General features: G+C 35.5%; 1 protein-coding gene across 4 annotated transcripts in view; it reads left to right on the top strand.

Moving 5' to 3' along the window:
- Positions 1–18,838, top strand: part of LRRC28 (leucine rich repeat containing 28) — a 199,445-nt gene that overhangs the window by 15,593 nt on the left and 165,014 nt on the right. For all 4 annotated transcript variants that reach the window (XM_067029530.1, XM_059058537.2, XM_067029528.1 and 1 more), the window contains exons 3-4: positions 4,329–4,369; positions 17,637–17,674. In XM_067029530.1, the coding sequence (XP_066885631.1) occupies positions 4,329–4,369; positions 17,637–17,674 (79 nt within the window). The remainder of the gene's footprint in view (positions 1–4,328; positions 4,370–17,636; positions 17,675–18,838) is intronic.

Here is an 18,838-nt window from a genome sequence, read left to right as displayed (position 1 = left end):
ACATGTACATGTTTAAGTACCTGTTTTTAATTATTTGGGGTATATATATAGGAGTGGAATTATGGAGTATTATGGCAATTCTATGTTTAACTTTTTGAGGAACAGCCAAACTGTTTTCTAGGGTGGCTGAACCATTTTACATTACTGCCAGCAATGTAGAAGGGTCCCAGTTTCTCCATATCCTTGTCAATAGTTGTTATTTTACATTTTTAACAAATTATGGCTATCCCAGTGGTTTTGAAGTGGTACCTCATTGTGGTTTTGATTTGCATTTCCCTAATGCTAATGAATTTGGGTGTCTTTTCATGAGCTTTTTGACTATTTGCATATCTTCTTTAAAGAATGTCTTTTCAAATCCTTTGCCTGTTTTCAATTGGGTTGTTTGTTTTTTGTGGTTGAGTTGTAAGTGTTCTTTATATATTCTGAATGCTAGACCCCTATTGGATATATGATTTGCAGATATTTTCTCCTATGTTGCCTTTTCACTTTCTTGAAATGTCCTTTTATGCACAAAAATTTTAAATTTTGATGAAGTCCAGTTTATCCATTTTTTCTATTGTTGCTCCTGCTTTTGGTTTCATATCTATGAATCCATTGCCAAATCCATGATCATGAAGATTTACCCATGTTTTCTTTTATGAGTTTTATGGTTTTAGCTCTTAGATATAAGTCATTGATCTGTTTTTAGTTAACTTTTGTATATGGTGGGAGGTCTGACTTTATTCTACTTTTTATAACTGCTGTAAAAACTATGCACTTAATTCATGACTTCTTTGAAATGTGTTGTTAGAGGCTGGATGGAGCAGGTTTTGCAGAACCCTGAATCCTAGTGGTTTGTAACAGCACAATGATTTCTTGTTCATGCTGCACTACTCTCGTATCTCTCGGGGACTTTGTTTCATGGTATCTTTACTCAAGGATGAAAACTGTTAAAGGTCACTGTGGACCTTTCGTGCTCAAGCTCTCTAAGGCCCCTACTTTGACATAATTCCATTGACTGAAGCAAGTCACTTAGCCACATCAAGCTTGAAGAGAGAAGTATAATCCTACCAGCTGCCCAGAAGGAGAAGAAAAGAAAGTAAGTAGTGCGCAGTCACTACAAGATAACAGGATTGAACATGTGTTTGCAACATATTTGAAATATTTGTTCCAAGATACACAATTTTAAAACATTCCCATTTAAGGGGATTGAAAGTTTTCTGTAAAAGGACATGGTAAAGCATCATTGATTCAAACTTTGAGGTAAATTTTATACTAACTGTGCTTGCTGAAGTTTAACCTTTACGTTATTTGTAAAGAAAAAATTGTTCAGTTAAGTGTTAGTATGAGATTTAATGAAGAGAATTTTGGCTTAATTTATAAAACAATTTTTAAGTAGTTTAGTAGGAAGTATTCATACTCAAGGAATTTGGGTACAGGTTGTTTTTTAAAACTTTTGTATGTCAAAATTGTGAAAAAGAAGGAAATATTAGTAATAACAGTTTTGCAAGGTGCTTTAAGGTTATTCCTTTTGTCTATCAGGATTTTAAAATTTAAAAACATTTTAAAACTTAATAGACTAAATCCTATAGATCAAGATAAACTAGTTTGTGTGGCATCTGTAATCCAGCATTAGAGCTTAGTTACCCGCAGAGTAACAAACATGTTGATGTTAACATATAGTTGTCCAGTCTCTTACTCACTTTCATAAACTATTCAGTTACATTGCTAAAATGTGCCACTAGAAAGCAGAGAATGTATTATAGAACACCAGTAGGTGTCAGCCACAGCCTTTGCAGCAGGCTGATTATTTACCAGGTTTTTGGGGTTTTTTTAAAACCCAGTATTCTAATGAACTGCAATTTTCTCAAGGTTGGTGTGCTTATTTTTAAATTAAAACACAGGGTACTTACTAATAAAGACATAGTGATGCACTAATGGCAACAGGAACATTATTCAGTGCTTAATTGTGTGTGTAGCTAAATAGCTCAAAGATGTAACTAGTTTGTCATGGAAAAATTGCGATACTGTCTGATGGAGACAAGTAGGCATCTGGAAAGAATGACCATGGGTCCTTTAGTTAGCCAGATATGATACTGATATTGTAGCAGATCAAACTAGATGAGGGTCTAATACCACTTCTTTTCTGGACAAGCCTTTCCTTTTTAGAGGAACAACTATTAAGCCTCTTACGTCCCCTCCACCACCCACAGAGTGCTTTAGTTTGCCTGGGATGCTTTGTAAGTATGCCCATAAGTGGAAGTGTGTATTCCTCTTACTAGGCGAGATACCAGTACTAGAAGAAACATTTTGGGGACTTGGACAGATCCAAGAGCAACATTCAAGGAAAGACCATTCATGAAGGACCTCATTGCAGATATTGATGTCAAAACATGGGGGAAAGGGAATCACAGCATTCAGCATTTGAAAACAAATATGGCTTTATCAAAAGTGGGAACTCAATAAATGTTTCACTGACTTCATAAGCAGTATTCATATTCAGTGCTATTTAGTTATTGTAAAAGGGTGAGGATATTATATATGTAAGTAGCTTGGGATACTGTTGCTAAGTATTTAAATACATCAGTATACCTATATGAAATTAATAGTTCTATTTCCTTGATTAAAATAAACTAGTGGATTTCCATTGTGTTCAAGATTTTTAAAAATAGTTTTTCCTCAATATAAAATATAAGCCCTTAGTGATCTGTTCCTTGGTACTCTGCAAAATCATATACCTTCATACCCGATGGCCCAGAAATACCAAACTAATGGCATTTCTCTTATTGAGTGTTTAGAACCTAAATTGCATATCATATGATTGGTTACTCAATTATGTAGCAATTTAAATACTACATTTTAAATTTAAATATAAATTTTTTTAATTTAAAAGACATACATGCTCATTAAAGATTCAGATGATAAAAATGTAGGTGGAGAATAGCAACACTGGTCCTTTTCCTAATGATAATCACTGTTTATAAGTTTCTGTCAGAAAAATTATTTGTTACAAATCTAAAACTTTATAGTCCCCCAAACTTTTGTTTTTCTATTGACACAATTGTTTTTATAACAGGTGTTTGAAAATATAAGATTTTATCATGAGTACTGTTGGGGAGTTACAGCAGAACAAATTATATTTTTGATTTCCCAAACATACCTCTCTCTCTTTTTGTCTTTTCATATGTTGCTTCATGTGCCTACAAAGCTAACCAGAACTTTCCTCCTCCCTGCTCCATGACAACCTCTGATAATTTATATTTGTCTTTCAAGCCTCAGGTTAGACATAATTTCTTTTAAAAAGTCATTCCTGATTCTTTGTTACTGATATTTAGCTTAACTCTACAGTATGTTTTAATATAGAATTTTAAAAAATTACTCCTGACTCAGTATGCTCCTTTAGTTTTAACAACTCCTGTCTTTGTGTTTATGTGTATCTGTGTGCATGTGCATGTGTGAGAGATGCAGGCTGACTTTCAGTTACTTACAGGAGGGTTTTCCTTCTACCCAGGGCCTCCAGCAGAGAGAAGTCTGCTTTCAGTCTACGAGTGGAATTTTTCTAGGATTGTTTTCATGGAATAGCCAGTCCTTCCAGGGCTATGACTCTGTGTAAGAGACCTAGACCCATCTCCCTTCCTCTCCTCCCAATGGCCAGTTTCCTATCCCTGCCACATCACACTCCTACTCCGAACTTAGAACTTGGGCCAGATGTGACACTCCCTTAGACCACCTGAGCTCCAGCTTACTCTTTTTATCCTGAGTTTAGTTAAGTCTTGATGTCGGCCCCCTGGGATTTCAGTTTCTTCTTCCTGAGGAGCAGTTTGGGATTTTGGTTTGACGGGGGGTAGGTGTTATTTTCTTAGGGCTGCTATAACAAATTACACAGGCTAGGTGACTTAAAATAACAGAAATTAATTGTCTCACAGTTCTGGAGGGCAGAAGTTCAAAATCAAGGTGTTGGCTGGGTTTTCTTCTCGTGGCTCTGAGGAAGAATCTGTTCCTTTCTCCGAGCTTCTGGAGGTTGCCAGTGGTGTTCCTTGACTTTTCAGCTGCATCACTCCAGTCTCTGGCTCCGACGTCACATAGTGTTATTCCCTCTGTCTGTGTCTGTTAAAAACATTTTCATTTCTTCCGTGATTGTGGAGTATGAGATCTGGTTTCTGTTCAAATGTATAAATTTAAATTGTAGTATGGTCTATGTAAGCATAAACCCAGACCTGCTGATTTATTATTTTCACATTTTCTGAAAATTTACAGCCCTTCAAAAGGTAGTACTTTGTGTTTAAGCATTTAGAAATGTTTATACATTTTTCAAAAATAAAGTTTAATTCTGAGTTTTTAATTTTCAGCCAGAAAACCTTGCTCAGAAGCTTCCAAACCTTGTGGAACTGTGAGTCTGCTTATTCAAATTTTTTTAAAAGACAAGAATGAACATAATTTTAAGTTATTTGAAATAATAGGAAATATAATTTTAATGTATTAATTTATTATTTTTTGGTATTATGATCACGGTGCTCATGTAGGTAGACCTGTGGTTCTGCTAAACCCAATAGTATTTTACCATTTAAATTTGTGTTTTAAATATCTCACTTCAGGGTAGTGAGGGTGATGAAAGATACATTTTTTCTGGGTGCAACATCTTTGTCACAGAATCCTCCTGGATAGTCCATTTAATTGGGAATATTTATTATTATTGTTACTACTACTACATGTGATACTGATATAAATAGTCTGATGGTATAAAAGATTTAAAATATAGAGTAAAAGTCCCCTACCTTACATCCTACATTTGTTTTAGTTCTATTGATGATTTACCTCCATAATACTAAATAATGTTTACACCTTTGTTTTTTAGTACATCAACTTTAAGAATTTATTCACTACGAAAGATAAGAAATTTCAATATCTTGTATTTCCCTTTCTTTCTACCTGTTTAATTCCATTGAAGGAGGAATTTGCATCACCTTTCCTTGTTCCTTTTATTATTTGGCGTGATTTTCAGGAGGTAAAGTGTAAAGTAAGGAAAGCTAACTTTACACCTTCATCTATAAGCTGGGAGTCTGTCGTTTTCTTTTTTATCCATCCTTTTATTTAAAAAAATTTCAAACCAACAAAAAAGTTGAAAGCATAGTACAACGAGCATCCATACAATTGATCCTTGAACAACTTGGGGGTTAGAGGTGCCACTCCCTCATAGTTGAAAATCCAAGTATAACTTTATAGTCGGCCCTCCATATCCACAGTTCCACATCTGTGGACTCACCCAACCTCAGATGGTGTAGTACTGTAGTAAGCATTTGTTGAAAAAAAAAAATCAGGGTATAAACGGACTTGTGTAGTTCAGACCCGTGTTGTTCAAGGATCAACTGTTCAGTCTTCACCTAAATTTAACCAGTTAACATTTTGCCACATTTCCTTTCTCTCTTTGCCTTTCCTACCCTCTCTTTACTCTCTCTCCCTCCGCCTTCCTTCTCTCCCTCTCTCACACACATGACACTTTACCCCTAAATACATTGGTATGTATCTCCTAAGAATAAAGACATTTTTGCACATAATTGTTTTTAGGCCTAAGAAAAGTAATATTAATTCAATAATATCATCTAATATATAGTTCGTATTTAAATTATCCCAATTTTCCCCCAAAGATATCTTTTTGAAGTAGATGTCTGGATTTGTCTGATTGTTTCCTCTGGATTAGGTTCAGTTTACACATCTTTGGTGATGTTTTACCCCATTTGCTTTATCAAGTTTTTGCTTTCATTCTCTTTATACATATTATATGTGTATTTATTTTTTTTCTGAAGCTTTTGAGAAAAAGTTACATACATCGTGGTTCTTTACCCTTAAATACTTTAGTGTGTATTTCCAAGAACAAGGATGACTTAACATTTTTTTAGGTCTACTTTTCTGTCCTTAATAGGTGGTTTATATTTTTCTTCATATAGATTTTGAACATTTCTAATAGTTTGTTCCTAAATATTTAATTTTTTTGCTGTATAAATGATTTTTCTTCTGGCTATATTTTGTATATAGGAGCACTATGGGTTTTTGCATGTTAACTTTATATCTTGCTCCTTCCTGAAATATTTTATTGTTTGAGTTAGTTTTATCATTGATTCTCCAGAGTTTTCCAGGTATACTCTCATGTCAGAAAATACAGACAGTGTTATTTCTTCTTTTCCAAATCTTTAGTTATCTTCTCTATTCTGATTGCATTGGCTAGTCCCTCTTCAGAGCAGTGTGAAATTGTACTTGAGGTAGTGGGCGGCGTCCTTGTCATCTTTCTGACCTTAGTGGGAATACCTCCAGGTTTTCCCCACTAAGAAAGATGCTGGCTTTACAGTTAACACAATTCTTTTGTGTTCAGTAAATATCCATCTGTGTTAGTTATCTATTGCTGCTTAACAGATTACCCAAAATGTACTTGCTTAAAATGTAGGGGTGCTTAAAAGAATAAACACTTATTCTCTGATATTTTCTGAAGGTCCAGAATCTGGGCTTGGCTTAGCTGGGTGCCTTTGCTTCAGTGTCTCTTTCAAGTCTCTAATCAAGATCGTTGCCCAGGGCTGCTGACTTACCTGAAAGCTCAACTGAAGAAAGATCCTCTTCTGTGTTCACTCATGTTGTTGTTGGCAGGATTCAACCAATTTCTTGCAGTTCGTTGGACTGAGGGCCTCAGTTCGTAGCAGGCTGTTGGCCAGAGAACTCCTTTAGTTCCTTGCCACTTAGCCTCTGTTATGTTGCTCACAACATGGCAGCTGATTTCCATCAGAGTGAGCAAGCAGAAGAGCAAGAGAGGGTATAAAAGACAGGAGCCATAGTCTGTTTCTGACCTAATCGTGGAAGTGGCATCCTGTCACTGTTACTATATCTGTCCTTTAGAAGGGAACCACTAGATATAATGAACACTCAAGGGGAGGAGGCTATTACACAAGGTCCTGAATGCCAGGTAGCAGAGATCATTGGGGACCGTCCTAGGGGCTACTTACCACACTATTAATTCCTATTTTCTCAAGATGTTTTTGTTAGTAATGGGTGTGAAAGTTTTTCAAAGATTTTTTTCAGACTTTAAAGCTAAAGGAAAAATTCTTGGGGGCTTCAGGCAAAACGGTGAAACAATCATGATGAAGAAGATTGCACCATAAGACTCCACACTGAATTATCTATACAATGGCTGTTGAATTCTAACTTGATGGTTTTTATTTCTTTGAGCCCTTTAAAAGTATTTGACTATCTCCTGAGGTTGCTGTCTTTTCTTGAGGTTGCTATCCATCGTTGTTGTTGACATTTTTTTTTTGTGGTACGTGGGCCTCTCACTGTTGTGGCCTCTCCCGTTGCGGAGCACAGGCTCTGGACACACAGGCTCAGCGGCCATGGCTCACGGGCCCAGCCACTCTGCAGCGTGTGGGATCTTCCCGGACTCGGGCACGAACCCGTGTCCCCTGCATCGGCAGGTGGATTCTCAACCACTGCGCCACCAGGGAAGCCCTGTTGTTGACATTTTTCTGGGTTTTCATATATTGAGTAATTTTAGATTATATTCTCACAAATGAGGACATTTGTTTTGGAGACTGGAATCTGTTATATTTCATCAAAGAGTGTTGATGTTTTTATTGGGCTGGCCGGAAAGTTCTTTCGGGTTTTTCTATAACATCTTATGGAAAAACCCGAACGAACTTTCTGGCCAGCCCAATATTTCAGTGATTAATTTACCTGGTTTGACTCAAGCAGTAAACAGCCTCTTGGAAGGCAGCTGAAATCTCAGTCTGGTTCTTTTATCTTTAGTTGTAGTTTCTGCCACACGTAAATGGTTTTGCAGTCAGCCACTGATTAGGCGAAGTTTATACATAGGATTTGGGGTTTCCCCTCCCTGGCTTTTTTTTTTTTCTTCTGGTATTCTCCCTTTATTTGTCAGGGGCCATGGTTGCCCTGAACTCTGTCCTCCTTTCGACTAGCAAGACTGCAGTTTTCTATTGGAATTTTAGCCATTTTTTGTGGTAACTGTATCCTTCCTTAGACTCAATGCTTTTTAAATTTTTAAATGAAACCCAGACTCACCCAGTGCCATTCTTTCTTATAAGTTTTGACTCTCCTTCAAAATTGGCTTTTTTGTTTAATCTTGCAGTGCCTTAGGTTCATTTTGTCTGTGTGTGTTGTTCAGTGTTTTAGTTGCCAGAGGATTGGTCCAGTAGGAGTTTATTCTGCTGTACTGGAATTAGAACTTGCATTCTTTTATTTTAATCTGTTTCTGCCTTTATAACTCAAGTGGGTTTCTTGAAGTCAACATTAGTTGGTTCTTTGATTTTGACCAGTCTAACAATCTGGCTCATTTAACTGGAGTGTTTAGACTGTTTATGTTTAATATGATTACTGATATGATTGAATTTAAGTTCACCAACTTAACAATTTGTCTTCTGTTTGTCCCAGTTGTTCTTTGTTATTTTTTCCCTCTTTTTTTCTTTTAAATTAGTTTTGTGTTATTTAGGATTAGATTTTACTACCATTATTGATTTATTAACTCTACTTCATTTCAATGTTGAAAGGTTTATATTATGTTTCTTTAACCTATTATAATCTACCTTCACATAATATACTACTTCACATTTAATATAAGAACCTTAGATCAATACTTTCAGTTCATTGCTCCTATCCTTTGTGCTACTGTCCTGTGTTTTCCATGTGTGTTAGTGTTGTGAGAGAGATAGATCTATGTATGTATAAACCATGTATATATCAGTCAGGGTCCAGTTAGGAGATAGAAACCATACTCCTAATTTAAGCAGGGAGAATTAATATAAAGAATTGTTAACTAGTAAAATGTTATTAACTACTAAAAGAGGTAAAAGAGGACTCCATGGTATGCATAATTAATTAGTCAGTACAAAAAAGTAGAACTGCACCAAGAGAAAGTAGACAATGAAGGAACTAAAGACTTAGGAGAGCCCCAAACCTAGGCTGAGATTAGACTTCTTCAAAGAAGATGTGGCTGCCACAAAACATACAGTGCTCTGGTGGTGAAGAACCTTGCCATCTGGTTAGGCCAGAGCAGATCTGTAATATCAGCTCACTGTTGCAGGACGGTGTTGGTAATGTAGAGCCAATCTATTAGAAGCAGTCTGACTGGTGGGGAGGAGGCAATTGCCTGAGAGCATGGCAGAGCTAACGCAGAAGTAGCCACAGGGTGGGAAGACAGTTGCTTGAGGCCAATGGAAGTTCTTTATAGAAGTGCATTGTTGGATGGGGAGAGTGTGGCCCGATGATAATAGCCTGAGATGCCACAAAAGTGACTTCATGGTCACTTTGAGAATGCGGTTTAAGGTTGTCCAAGAGGGCTACTGGGCCTTGGCTGTGTGCTGAATAAAAAATTGAAAGGGGACTGGACCCAGAAGGGAAATGCCTTCCTGCTACTCTCATCTTGCAGAGTCACTCCAGTACCCTCTTTTGATAACATTAGGCCTAACATTAGATCAGTTGGCAAAGGAGAAATTTTGACAGGGTCCAGCTCCAATATGGCATAGCAGGTAGATTTGGAGCTGAGAGACAAAATTGATAACTGGCAAAGTACACTATTATAATTTTGAATTTAAATTGTTAATTAAAGAAATTTAAAAATGAGAAAAAAATGTCTATTATATTAATTCCTATATTCTCTCAGATTTGGTTTGCCTGAAAAAAGTCTTTATTTCTCCTTTTTAAAAAATTAAACTTTTTGCTTTGAGATAATGGTAGTCACACATAATCATAAGAAATAATACGTAAATATCCTTGTGTACTCTTTTAGGTTCTGCCAGTGTTCATGTCTTGTATAACTACAGTATAAGATCACCACCGGGAAATTGACATTGCTACAATCCACTGATATTATTCAGTTTTCATCATTTTCTACCCTTTTATAATCACATTCCCCCTGTCCCCCAAACCCTGGCAACTACTACTCTGTTCTCCATCTCTATGATTTTGTCATTTTAATTTGTTATATTATATAAATCATATAGTATATAACCTTTCAGGACTGGCTTTTTTTTTTCATTCAGCATAATTTCCTTGAGATCTATTTAAGTTGTTGCATGTACCAATAGTTCCTTTATGTTGTTGGGGTATATTTCACAGTATGGATGTAATGGATGTAATGGAGTTTGTTCATCCATTCACTTACTGAAGGACATTGGTTGTTTCCAGTTTTTAGCTATTATGAAATTTTAGCTGCTATGAACATTCACATACATGGTTTTTTGTGTGTGAATAAGTTTTCATTTCTCTGAGATAAATGCTTAAGAATGTAATTGCTGAGTCACATGGAAATTTCATGTTTCATTTTTTAAATTGAGATATAATTTACGTACCATAAAATTTTAATCATATACTTTTAAAGTATATGGTTCAGTGGTTTGGGTATATAAACAAGGTTGAGCAACTATTATCACTGTCTAATCCAGAACATTTTCATCACCCCAAAAGAAACCCATCAATAGTCATTCCCCTCCCCCAATTCCCTGTAACTCCCTAATAGGTGTGAACTGGTATCTTGTAGTTTTCATTTGTATTTTTCTAATGACTAATGATGTCTTTTCTTGTGCTTATTGGCCATTTGTATATTTTCTTTGGGGAAATCTATTCAAATCTGTTGTCCGTTTAAAAATTACTATCTAAGAGTGTTTTATGTATTTGGAGTACTAGACCCTTATCATATATATCAGGAGTCCCCAACCTTTTTGGCACCAAGGACTGGTTTTGGGGAAGACAATTTTTCTGCGGATGGGGTGGGGGCAGGTGGTTCAGGTGGTAATGCAAGCGATGGGGAGCAATGGGGAGCAGCAGATGAAGCTTCTCTTGCTCACCTGCTGCTTACCTCCTGCTGTGCTGCCTGGTTTCTAATAGGGCACGGACTAGTACTGGTCTGTGGCCTGGGGGTTGGGGACCCCTGATATATATGATTTGCAAATATTTTCTCCCATTCTCTGGTTTATCTTTCACTTTCTTGATAAATTTTTATTTGGTTGCTTGTGTTTTGTTATCATGTCTGAGAAACTTTCTAATCCAATGTCATGAAGATATACCTCTCTTTTCTTATTTGAGTTGTATAATTTTAGCTCTTACATTTAGGTCTTTGATCTATTTTGAGTTAATTTTTGCATATGAGGTGATGTAGAAGTCTATGTCTGTTTTTGCATGGGATATCCAGTTATCTCACCACCATTTACTGAGAAGGCTACTCTTTTCCATTGAATTGTCTTGCATGTTTGTTAAAAATCAGTTGACCATAGACACATGGGCATGTTTCTGGATTTTCACTTCTGTTCCATTGATCTGTATGTCTTATCTTTTTGCCAGTACCGTGCAGACTTGATTACTCTAGCTTTGTAGTAAGTTTTGAAATTGAGAAGTATGGATCCTCCAACATTATCTTTATTTTTCAAAATTGTTTTAGCTATTCTAAATCCCTTGCATTTCCATGTGAATTTTAAGATCCACTTGTCAATTCATGCAAAAAAAAAAAAAAAGCCAAATGTGATTGTTGATAAGGACTGCACTGAATCTTTAGATCAGTTTGTGGATTATTGTCATCTTAACAGTATTACGTCTTCTAATCCTTGAATGTGGGATAAGTTTCTATTTATTTAGGTCTTCAGTTTCCTTCAACAGTTTTAAAATTTGAACATTGAACACTTTTCAGTGTAAAAATACTGAATTTCTTCTGTTAGATTTATTCTTTTTGATGCTATTGTACATAGAACTATATTCTTCTTTTTTTGTGTGTGTGTGGTATGTGGGCCTCTCACTGCTGTGGCCTCTCCCGTTGCGGAGCACAGGCTCCGGATGCGCAGGCTCAGTGGCCATGGCTCACGGGCCCAGCTGCTCTGTGGCATGTGGGATCCTCCCGGACTGGGGCACGAACCTGCATCCCCTGCATCGGCAGGCATACTCTCAACCACTGCGCCACCAGGGAAGCCCATAGAACTATTCTTAATTTCACGTTAGAATTGTTCAGTGCCTAGTATATAAAAATACAGTTGATTTTTGTATATTGATATTATATTCTCCAACCTTGCCAAACTCATTTATTAGCTCTTTTTTGTTGTTGAAATTCCTTTGGATTTTCTATATATAAGATCAAGTCATCTACCAATAAAGAGTTGTATTTCTTCTTTTCTGATCTGTATGCCTTTTATTTCTTTTTCTTGCTTAGTTTCCCTGGCTAGAACATAGAATGTTGAATAGAAGTGATGAGACGAGACATCTTTGTGTTGTTCTTGTGCTCAGTTACCTTAGTGGTCAGCTAATGATTAAGCAGAGATTTCCTTAGCTACCTGAATCTGCTAAGTCTCCCAGTCCTTGCTGAGGGTCTCTGTATATGTATTGTGGTATGCTTTCCCCTCTCAGCTAGGCAATTGACAACTTTGTCTTAGACTTCACTTTTTTTTTTTTTTTTTTTTTTTTCTCGGTACGCGGGCCTCTCACTGGTGTGGCCTCTCCCGTTGCGGAGCACAGGCTCCGGACGCACAGGCTCAGCGGCCATGGTTCACGGGCCCAGCCGCTCCGCGGCATGTGGGATCTTCCGGTCCGGGGCACGAACCCGCGTCCCCTGCATCGGCAGGTGGATTCTCAACCACTGCGCCACCAGGGAAGCCCTAGACTTCACTTCTTATGTAGAGCTTCAAGTCCAGCAGAGGTGAAAGCTTAGGGTCTTCTCAGGTCTTTCCTGAGCATATATGCAGCTCTGGGCATGCATGTGACGTTCTAGATTTCTAGAAATATGCCAGGGTTTTTCAAAGTTCCTCTGGAAGTCTCCTTCCCCAACTTTTTCATTTAAGGTTTTTGGTTGTCTATTGTTTGCTCCAGCTGTTATCTAGTGCCTCAGGCACCAGCAAAGTTAAACAATTGCCTGTAATTTATCTCAACTGGGGAAAGGGTTTTTGTACTGGGCAAGCTTCTAGTCAGATCAAATTAAAAGCAGCCTTGCAAGTGGGGTCTTTCAGAGATCCATGAGACAGTCAAATGACAGTTCTCTGGAAATAAACTCCAACTTGGTTCTGCCCCTTTAGGTACTAGCCAGGCTACTGCAATTGAAGTGAAAAGCAAAGTGATTTTCCAGGCTTCTGCAGAGGTGGAGAGTAGGGTATAGGACTGGGACAAGTAAAAATACCCCAAAGTTCACAGCTTAGTCTTCTTACTGAGATTTTTGCCATTTTTCTTTCATAAACCCTCCCTGTATTACTGCAAGTCTTTGGTTAATTTCCAGAGTTCTGTACATGTAGCTTCTGATAATTTTTGCCAGTAGTATTGTTGATTTTACAAAAAAAGAGAATTTTTGGAGGTCCTTACTCTGACACTTTTGATCTGAATTTGTAGGTTCATTAAAAACTGCCAAATAATTTCCCAGGTTGGCTGTACCATTTTGCATTCTCCCCCCGCAATGTGTGATTGTTCCAGTTTCTCCACATCTCACCAGCATTACTTTGTTGTCATTATTTTTAATTTTTGTCATTCAGATAGATGTGTGGTTTTATCTAATTATGGTTTTAATTTGTATTTCTCTAATGGCTAATAATGTTAATTTAACATCTTTTCAAGTACTTGTGATCTTTATCTTTTATTCAGTGAAATGTCTGTTCATGTCTATTGCTCATTTTCTATTTGGATATTTTTCTTTATTTGTAAGAGTTTTAAGAGTTCTTTACATATTCTAGGAAATAGTCCTTGGTTGTATAGGTTGTTTACAAATATTTTCTCCTGCTCTATAACTTGTATTTTCATGTTCTTTTGTAGAGCAGAAGTTTTACATTTTGATGAGGTCCACTTTATTAATTTTTGCTTTTATGTATCATGTTTTTAGTGTCAAATTTAAGAACTTTGTCTAGTCCTAGGCCCTGAAGATTTTCTCCTGCTTTTTTTCTCTAAAAGTTGTATAGTTTTTTTCTTTACATTCATCTTCATAGTTCTGAAATGTGTATATTTTGCCTTCTGGAATTAGAGTTCTTGGTTGCCAATTACTTTTTTTCTTTCAGCATTTTCACGGTGTTCATTGTCTTCTGGCTTGCATACTTTCTGAAGAGACATCTGCTGACATTCCTATATTTCTTCCTCAGTATGTAATGTGTCTTTTTTCCTTGGGCTACTTTGAAGAATTTCTGATTCTTCTATTGGTTTTCAGGGATTTGATTTTGATGTACCTTGTTGTGGTTTTCTTTTTCTTTATCCTTGACATTCATTGAGCTTCTTGGGTTTGTGTCTTTATAGTTTGCATCAGATTTGGATTTTTTAAACATATTTCTTTAGATATTTATTTCTATACCCTTATCTCTGGTCCCTGCTTTGGGGACTCTTACATGTTTGTTAGTTTAATATGGTCCCATAATCACTGACACACTGTTCAGTTCTATTCTTTTCAGTCTTTTTAAAAAAAATATACTTCAGTTAGGACAAATTATATTTCTCTGTCTTCAGGGTTGGTAGTATTTTCTTTTTCAGTATCTAATAAGCTGTTAATCCAACCTAGTGACATTTTCACTTAGTTTGTTGTATATTTGATCTCTAGAAGCTCTATTTGGTTCTTCTTTATATGTTAACATTTCTTTCACAATGTTTATATTTTTCTTTGAATACCCGAATATAGTTATTATAGTTGTTTTGTTTTAAAGTTCTTATTTGCTAGTTCTATCATTTGTGTCATACTGGTTCTGTTTGTATTAACTGTTTTTTATCCTGGTTATTGGTCACATTTTCCTAATTCTTAGCACTTTTTGATTAGATGCTGGGCCTTATGAATACTTTATTGTGTCTACACTTTATTGTCTTCCTTTTTGTGGTGCTTTGTTCTGGCCTGCAGTTGTTTGCAATTTAATTTGATCCTTTCATGGCCTGTCTTTATGCTTGTTAGGACAAGGTCTAGAGTAACTTCTACTAAAGGGACAGTTTAGTCCTTTTACCCACAAAGGACCTTTCTAGAATCTAGTTTAAATGTACCAAGTGATCAACAAGGATTTGATACACTTGCTGCTCAGAGCTTGAATGCTTTCTAGCCCTGTATAAGCTCTGTGGGCTGTTCAGCTGATAGGTTTTCAGTTACTTTTTGACTGGAGTGCATTTTAGAATTCAGCTAAGAGTCAAAGGATCCCTTGAAGTTCTTTTTTCAGTAGTGCCCTCTCCTCCAGAACTGTACCCACAACTTCCAGCTGCCTCAGGTTCCCTGAACTCTGATATGTTTCTTCATAACTCAGTGAGACTTCCATTCTTTGTTTGGGATCCCGTTTTTGTACCATAGTGCACAATTTGCCTCCAAGCATAAATCTGTGGACATTGTGTGGCTTACCTCACTTGTTTCTTCTCTCTCAGGGAACATAGTACTAGTTGCCTCTTGTCAGTATTTGAAAATAATTGTTTCATATATTCTATCTGGTTTTCTTGTTGCTTATAACAATTAGGTAAATCTGGTCCTTATTATTTCATCATGGCTGGAAGTATAAGTCCTGTTCCTTTAATAAAATTTTTTTTGGAGCAATTTTTATTTACAGAAAAGTTGTAAAGATAGTAAGTACAGAGTTCCAGTATGCCCAGGTTTCTCCTGTTGTTAACATCTTACAATTTCATTGAACATTTGTCAAGACTAAGAAACCGACATTGCCATATTACTATTAAGTATCTATTTAATTTTATTAAAAAACTGCCAAACCATTTTCCAAAGTGGCTGTACAGTCATGCATTCCCACCAGCAGTGAATGAGAGTTCCTGCATTATTTGAGTAGAAGAATAACATGATGAAAACCAGTTACATCAAAACACCAACATTTTAACTACTTTGAAATTACAAAAATTAAGTAGAGAGAAGTGACTTAAAATTGCTAAGCCTTTGATTAAAAATGACTTATGATAACAATAATAATTATAACAGTGGCATTCATGGAACTCCATTCTAAGGGCTTTACATTTATTAATTCATTTAATCCTCACAGCATCCCTATGTTGTTGGTGCTGTTATCCTCCACTTCTGTAGATTAAGTGAAAAGGTCAGTAATTTTCCCCTGGTCACATAGCTATTAAGGTACAGGCAGTCTGGCTCCAGAACCTACTCTGATCCACTTTACCAGTGATGATTCTTCATTGGCTGCACATCAGAACAACTTGAGTTGAGATGGCCTTGGACATTCATATTTTGAAGACCACTGGTGATTCTAATGTGTAGTCAGGATTGAGAATATTCTAAACTACCATTTACTGCTTTTTGTTATAATGTAGATAAATTTAATATGTTAAAATATACTTTTTGATTTTCATGATAATAGCACTTTAGTTCATATTTTGACTTGGACATTTTAAGGTCCTTTTTGTAGGTAGAATTGGAGTTGAGGCAAAAATTTTGTGGATTACTGAAAAATCAGTTATCTATTTTGGTGTCCAGGCACTCTGCCTTTTGTGTAATACATGCAAATGTGTGTGTACACTTATTTATATATAGTCTTTTGGCATAAAGAATTTTTAGAGTAATCTGTTAAAGTAGTTAGATATTTCTTCCTAAAAGTAATGTTTAAAGAATATTGATTTTAAAATATGGAAACATTTTTTAAAAAGTAAAATATGGAATCATTCTGTATACACAAAGCAAGGAATAGAATGAATCATAGAATGGTATAATTGTTTAAATTGTGTTAGGCCCAGCAAGTTAATACCTACACAAAATTGATTTAATCCAGCATATAAAAATCTTCTTAAATTTATTAATTTTGTATCTTTCTTATTCTGTGTCATTGACATTTTAACACTTGATATTAGGCTAAAATATATAGAAGAAAAATTTTAAATTTTATTTAAAATATACTATATGAAGAGTGATTATGAGGTATAACAAATAAGACAACAGGTTTGAAAATAGTTTATCAAAATCTAGTCTCTGGTCTCAAAATCAATGATCTAAATTTATTTTTTAAATTATTATTATGTGATTTTCATTGGTCACTGTTGCTTTGCTCTGAATAGTTGGCTGCCGACCATTGCATGAAGTCTCCACCAGAGAGTGCTAAAGATACTTCAGTGGGGAATGTTATTTACTTAGACTTGCCTGGACTTGTCAGCCGGGTAGACTTTTTTTTTTTTCTAAGAAAAGGATTTGATTTCTTATTTACAAAATTCCTCTTGCTGTGAAATATATTCTGTACCTTGACAGTTGAATATTTCTACAGATATTGTAAATGATAAGTATTTAATCACTTCATTTTTGGTTCTCCAAACTGGCTTGAAATATCTTTATTTTGTGAACCTATCCTTTAAAAACTAAAAGTTGCATTTTCCTTTACACAATAGGTGTTGACTATTCTTTACACTATAGATGTTTTTTTTTAAACCTGAATAAAATGAACTAGAGAAACTAGTAATTTGTTTTATGAGGTTGAAAAAAATACTTTATCTTGTATGTTTAATTTTAAAATAGCAACTAAATTAGCAAATAGTTTTAATATTTGCAATTCTAGAATACAATATTATTCTCAAAGTATTATTAATTATCTGTGATGACCATATATTTTGTGTTACACATTTAGAGTAGGGTATGAAAGAAAATCTGGTTCGTTTATATTTGATAAATCTCTAAGTGAGCATTTTACAGAGTGATTATGTAGCAGAAGTACTGAATGATAACAGCTGTTTTTTCCCTTCTTTTCCTCTAGGTATCTGCACTCAAATAACATAGTTGTGGTTCCGGAAGGTAAGTGCACTTCCAGTTTTTAGTTAAGAGGTGCTATAGTTTAAATAGTAGAACAAATAGTATAGTGCTATTATAGTTTATAATAGTAGAACAGATTGTCTCTTTAAACCAATTTTGGTTGGAAAATTAGGGAATTTTAATTATAGAGCATCTTTATTAGTTTCAAAGCTTTTTTTCCTCTAATTAGTTATCCAGTTAACAGTTACGATTAAATTAAAGAAGTCTAAAATGGTTATAATGGTTAGGTAAAAATTTATTATCAGATAAACTGTCATTGAGTAAATAATAAAATGATAACTTTTTTAAAAAAACATCTTTATTGAAGTATAACTGTTTTACAATAGTGTGTTAGTTTTTCCTTTACAACAAAGTGAATCAGTTATACATATACATATGTTCCCATATCTCCCTCTTGCGTCACCCTCCCTCCCACCCTCCCTATCCCACCCCTCTAGGTGGTCACAAAGCACAGAGGTGATCTCCCTGTGCTATACGGCAGCTTCCCACTAGCTATCTTATTTACATTTGGTAGTGTATATATGTCCCTGCCACTCTCTCACTTCGTCACAGCTTACCCTTCCCCCTCCCCATATCCTCAAGTCCACGCTCTAGTAAGTCTGTGTTTTATTCCCGTCCTACCACTAATCTCTTCGTGACATTTTTTTTTTCTTAGAGTCCATATATATGTGTTAGCATACAGTATTTGTTTTTCTCCTTCTGACTTACTTCACTCTGTATGACAGACTCCAGGTCTATCTACCTCATTACAAATAACTCAGTTTCATTTCTTTTTATGGCTGAGTAATATTCCATTGTATATATGTGCCACATCTTCTTTATCCATTCATCTGTTGATGGACACTTAGGTTGCTTCCATGTCCTGGCTAAAAATGATAACTTTTAAGTTTAATAAATCCAGTAAAGCATTTTGGTTAGATAAAAAAGACTAGGTATCATTTCATGAATTATTTATTCAAGTAATTTTTACATTGTTTTAACATTTTTATTCATGCTCTTTTTAAACTTACTTTATATCGAGGTAGAAGTGTTATCACTTCATAAAATTTAGTTTAATACTATACTCCAATAAAAATTTTAATAAATTTTAGTTTGATATATGTTTTTACTAATATGTCAGCCCTGGAGACAGGGATATTAAGCATT

This window comes from Kogia breviceps, chromosome 3 (genome assembly GCF_026419965.1).
Source record: "Kogia breviceps isolate mKogBre1 chromosome 3, mKogBre1 haplotype 1, whole genome shotgun sequence".
In the NCBI taxonomy this organism is placed as follows: domain Eukaryota; kingdom Metazoa; phylum Chordata; class Mammalia; order Artiodactyla; family Physeteridae; genus Kogia; species Kogia breviceps.
Note: the sequence above shows the minus strand (reverse complement) of the source record. Positions and strands in the feature narration are given on the sequence as shown.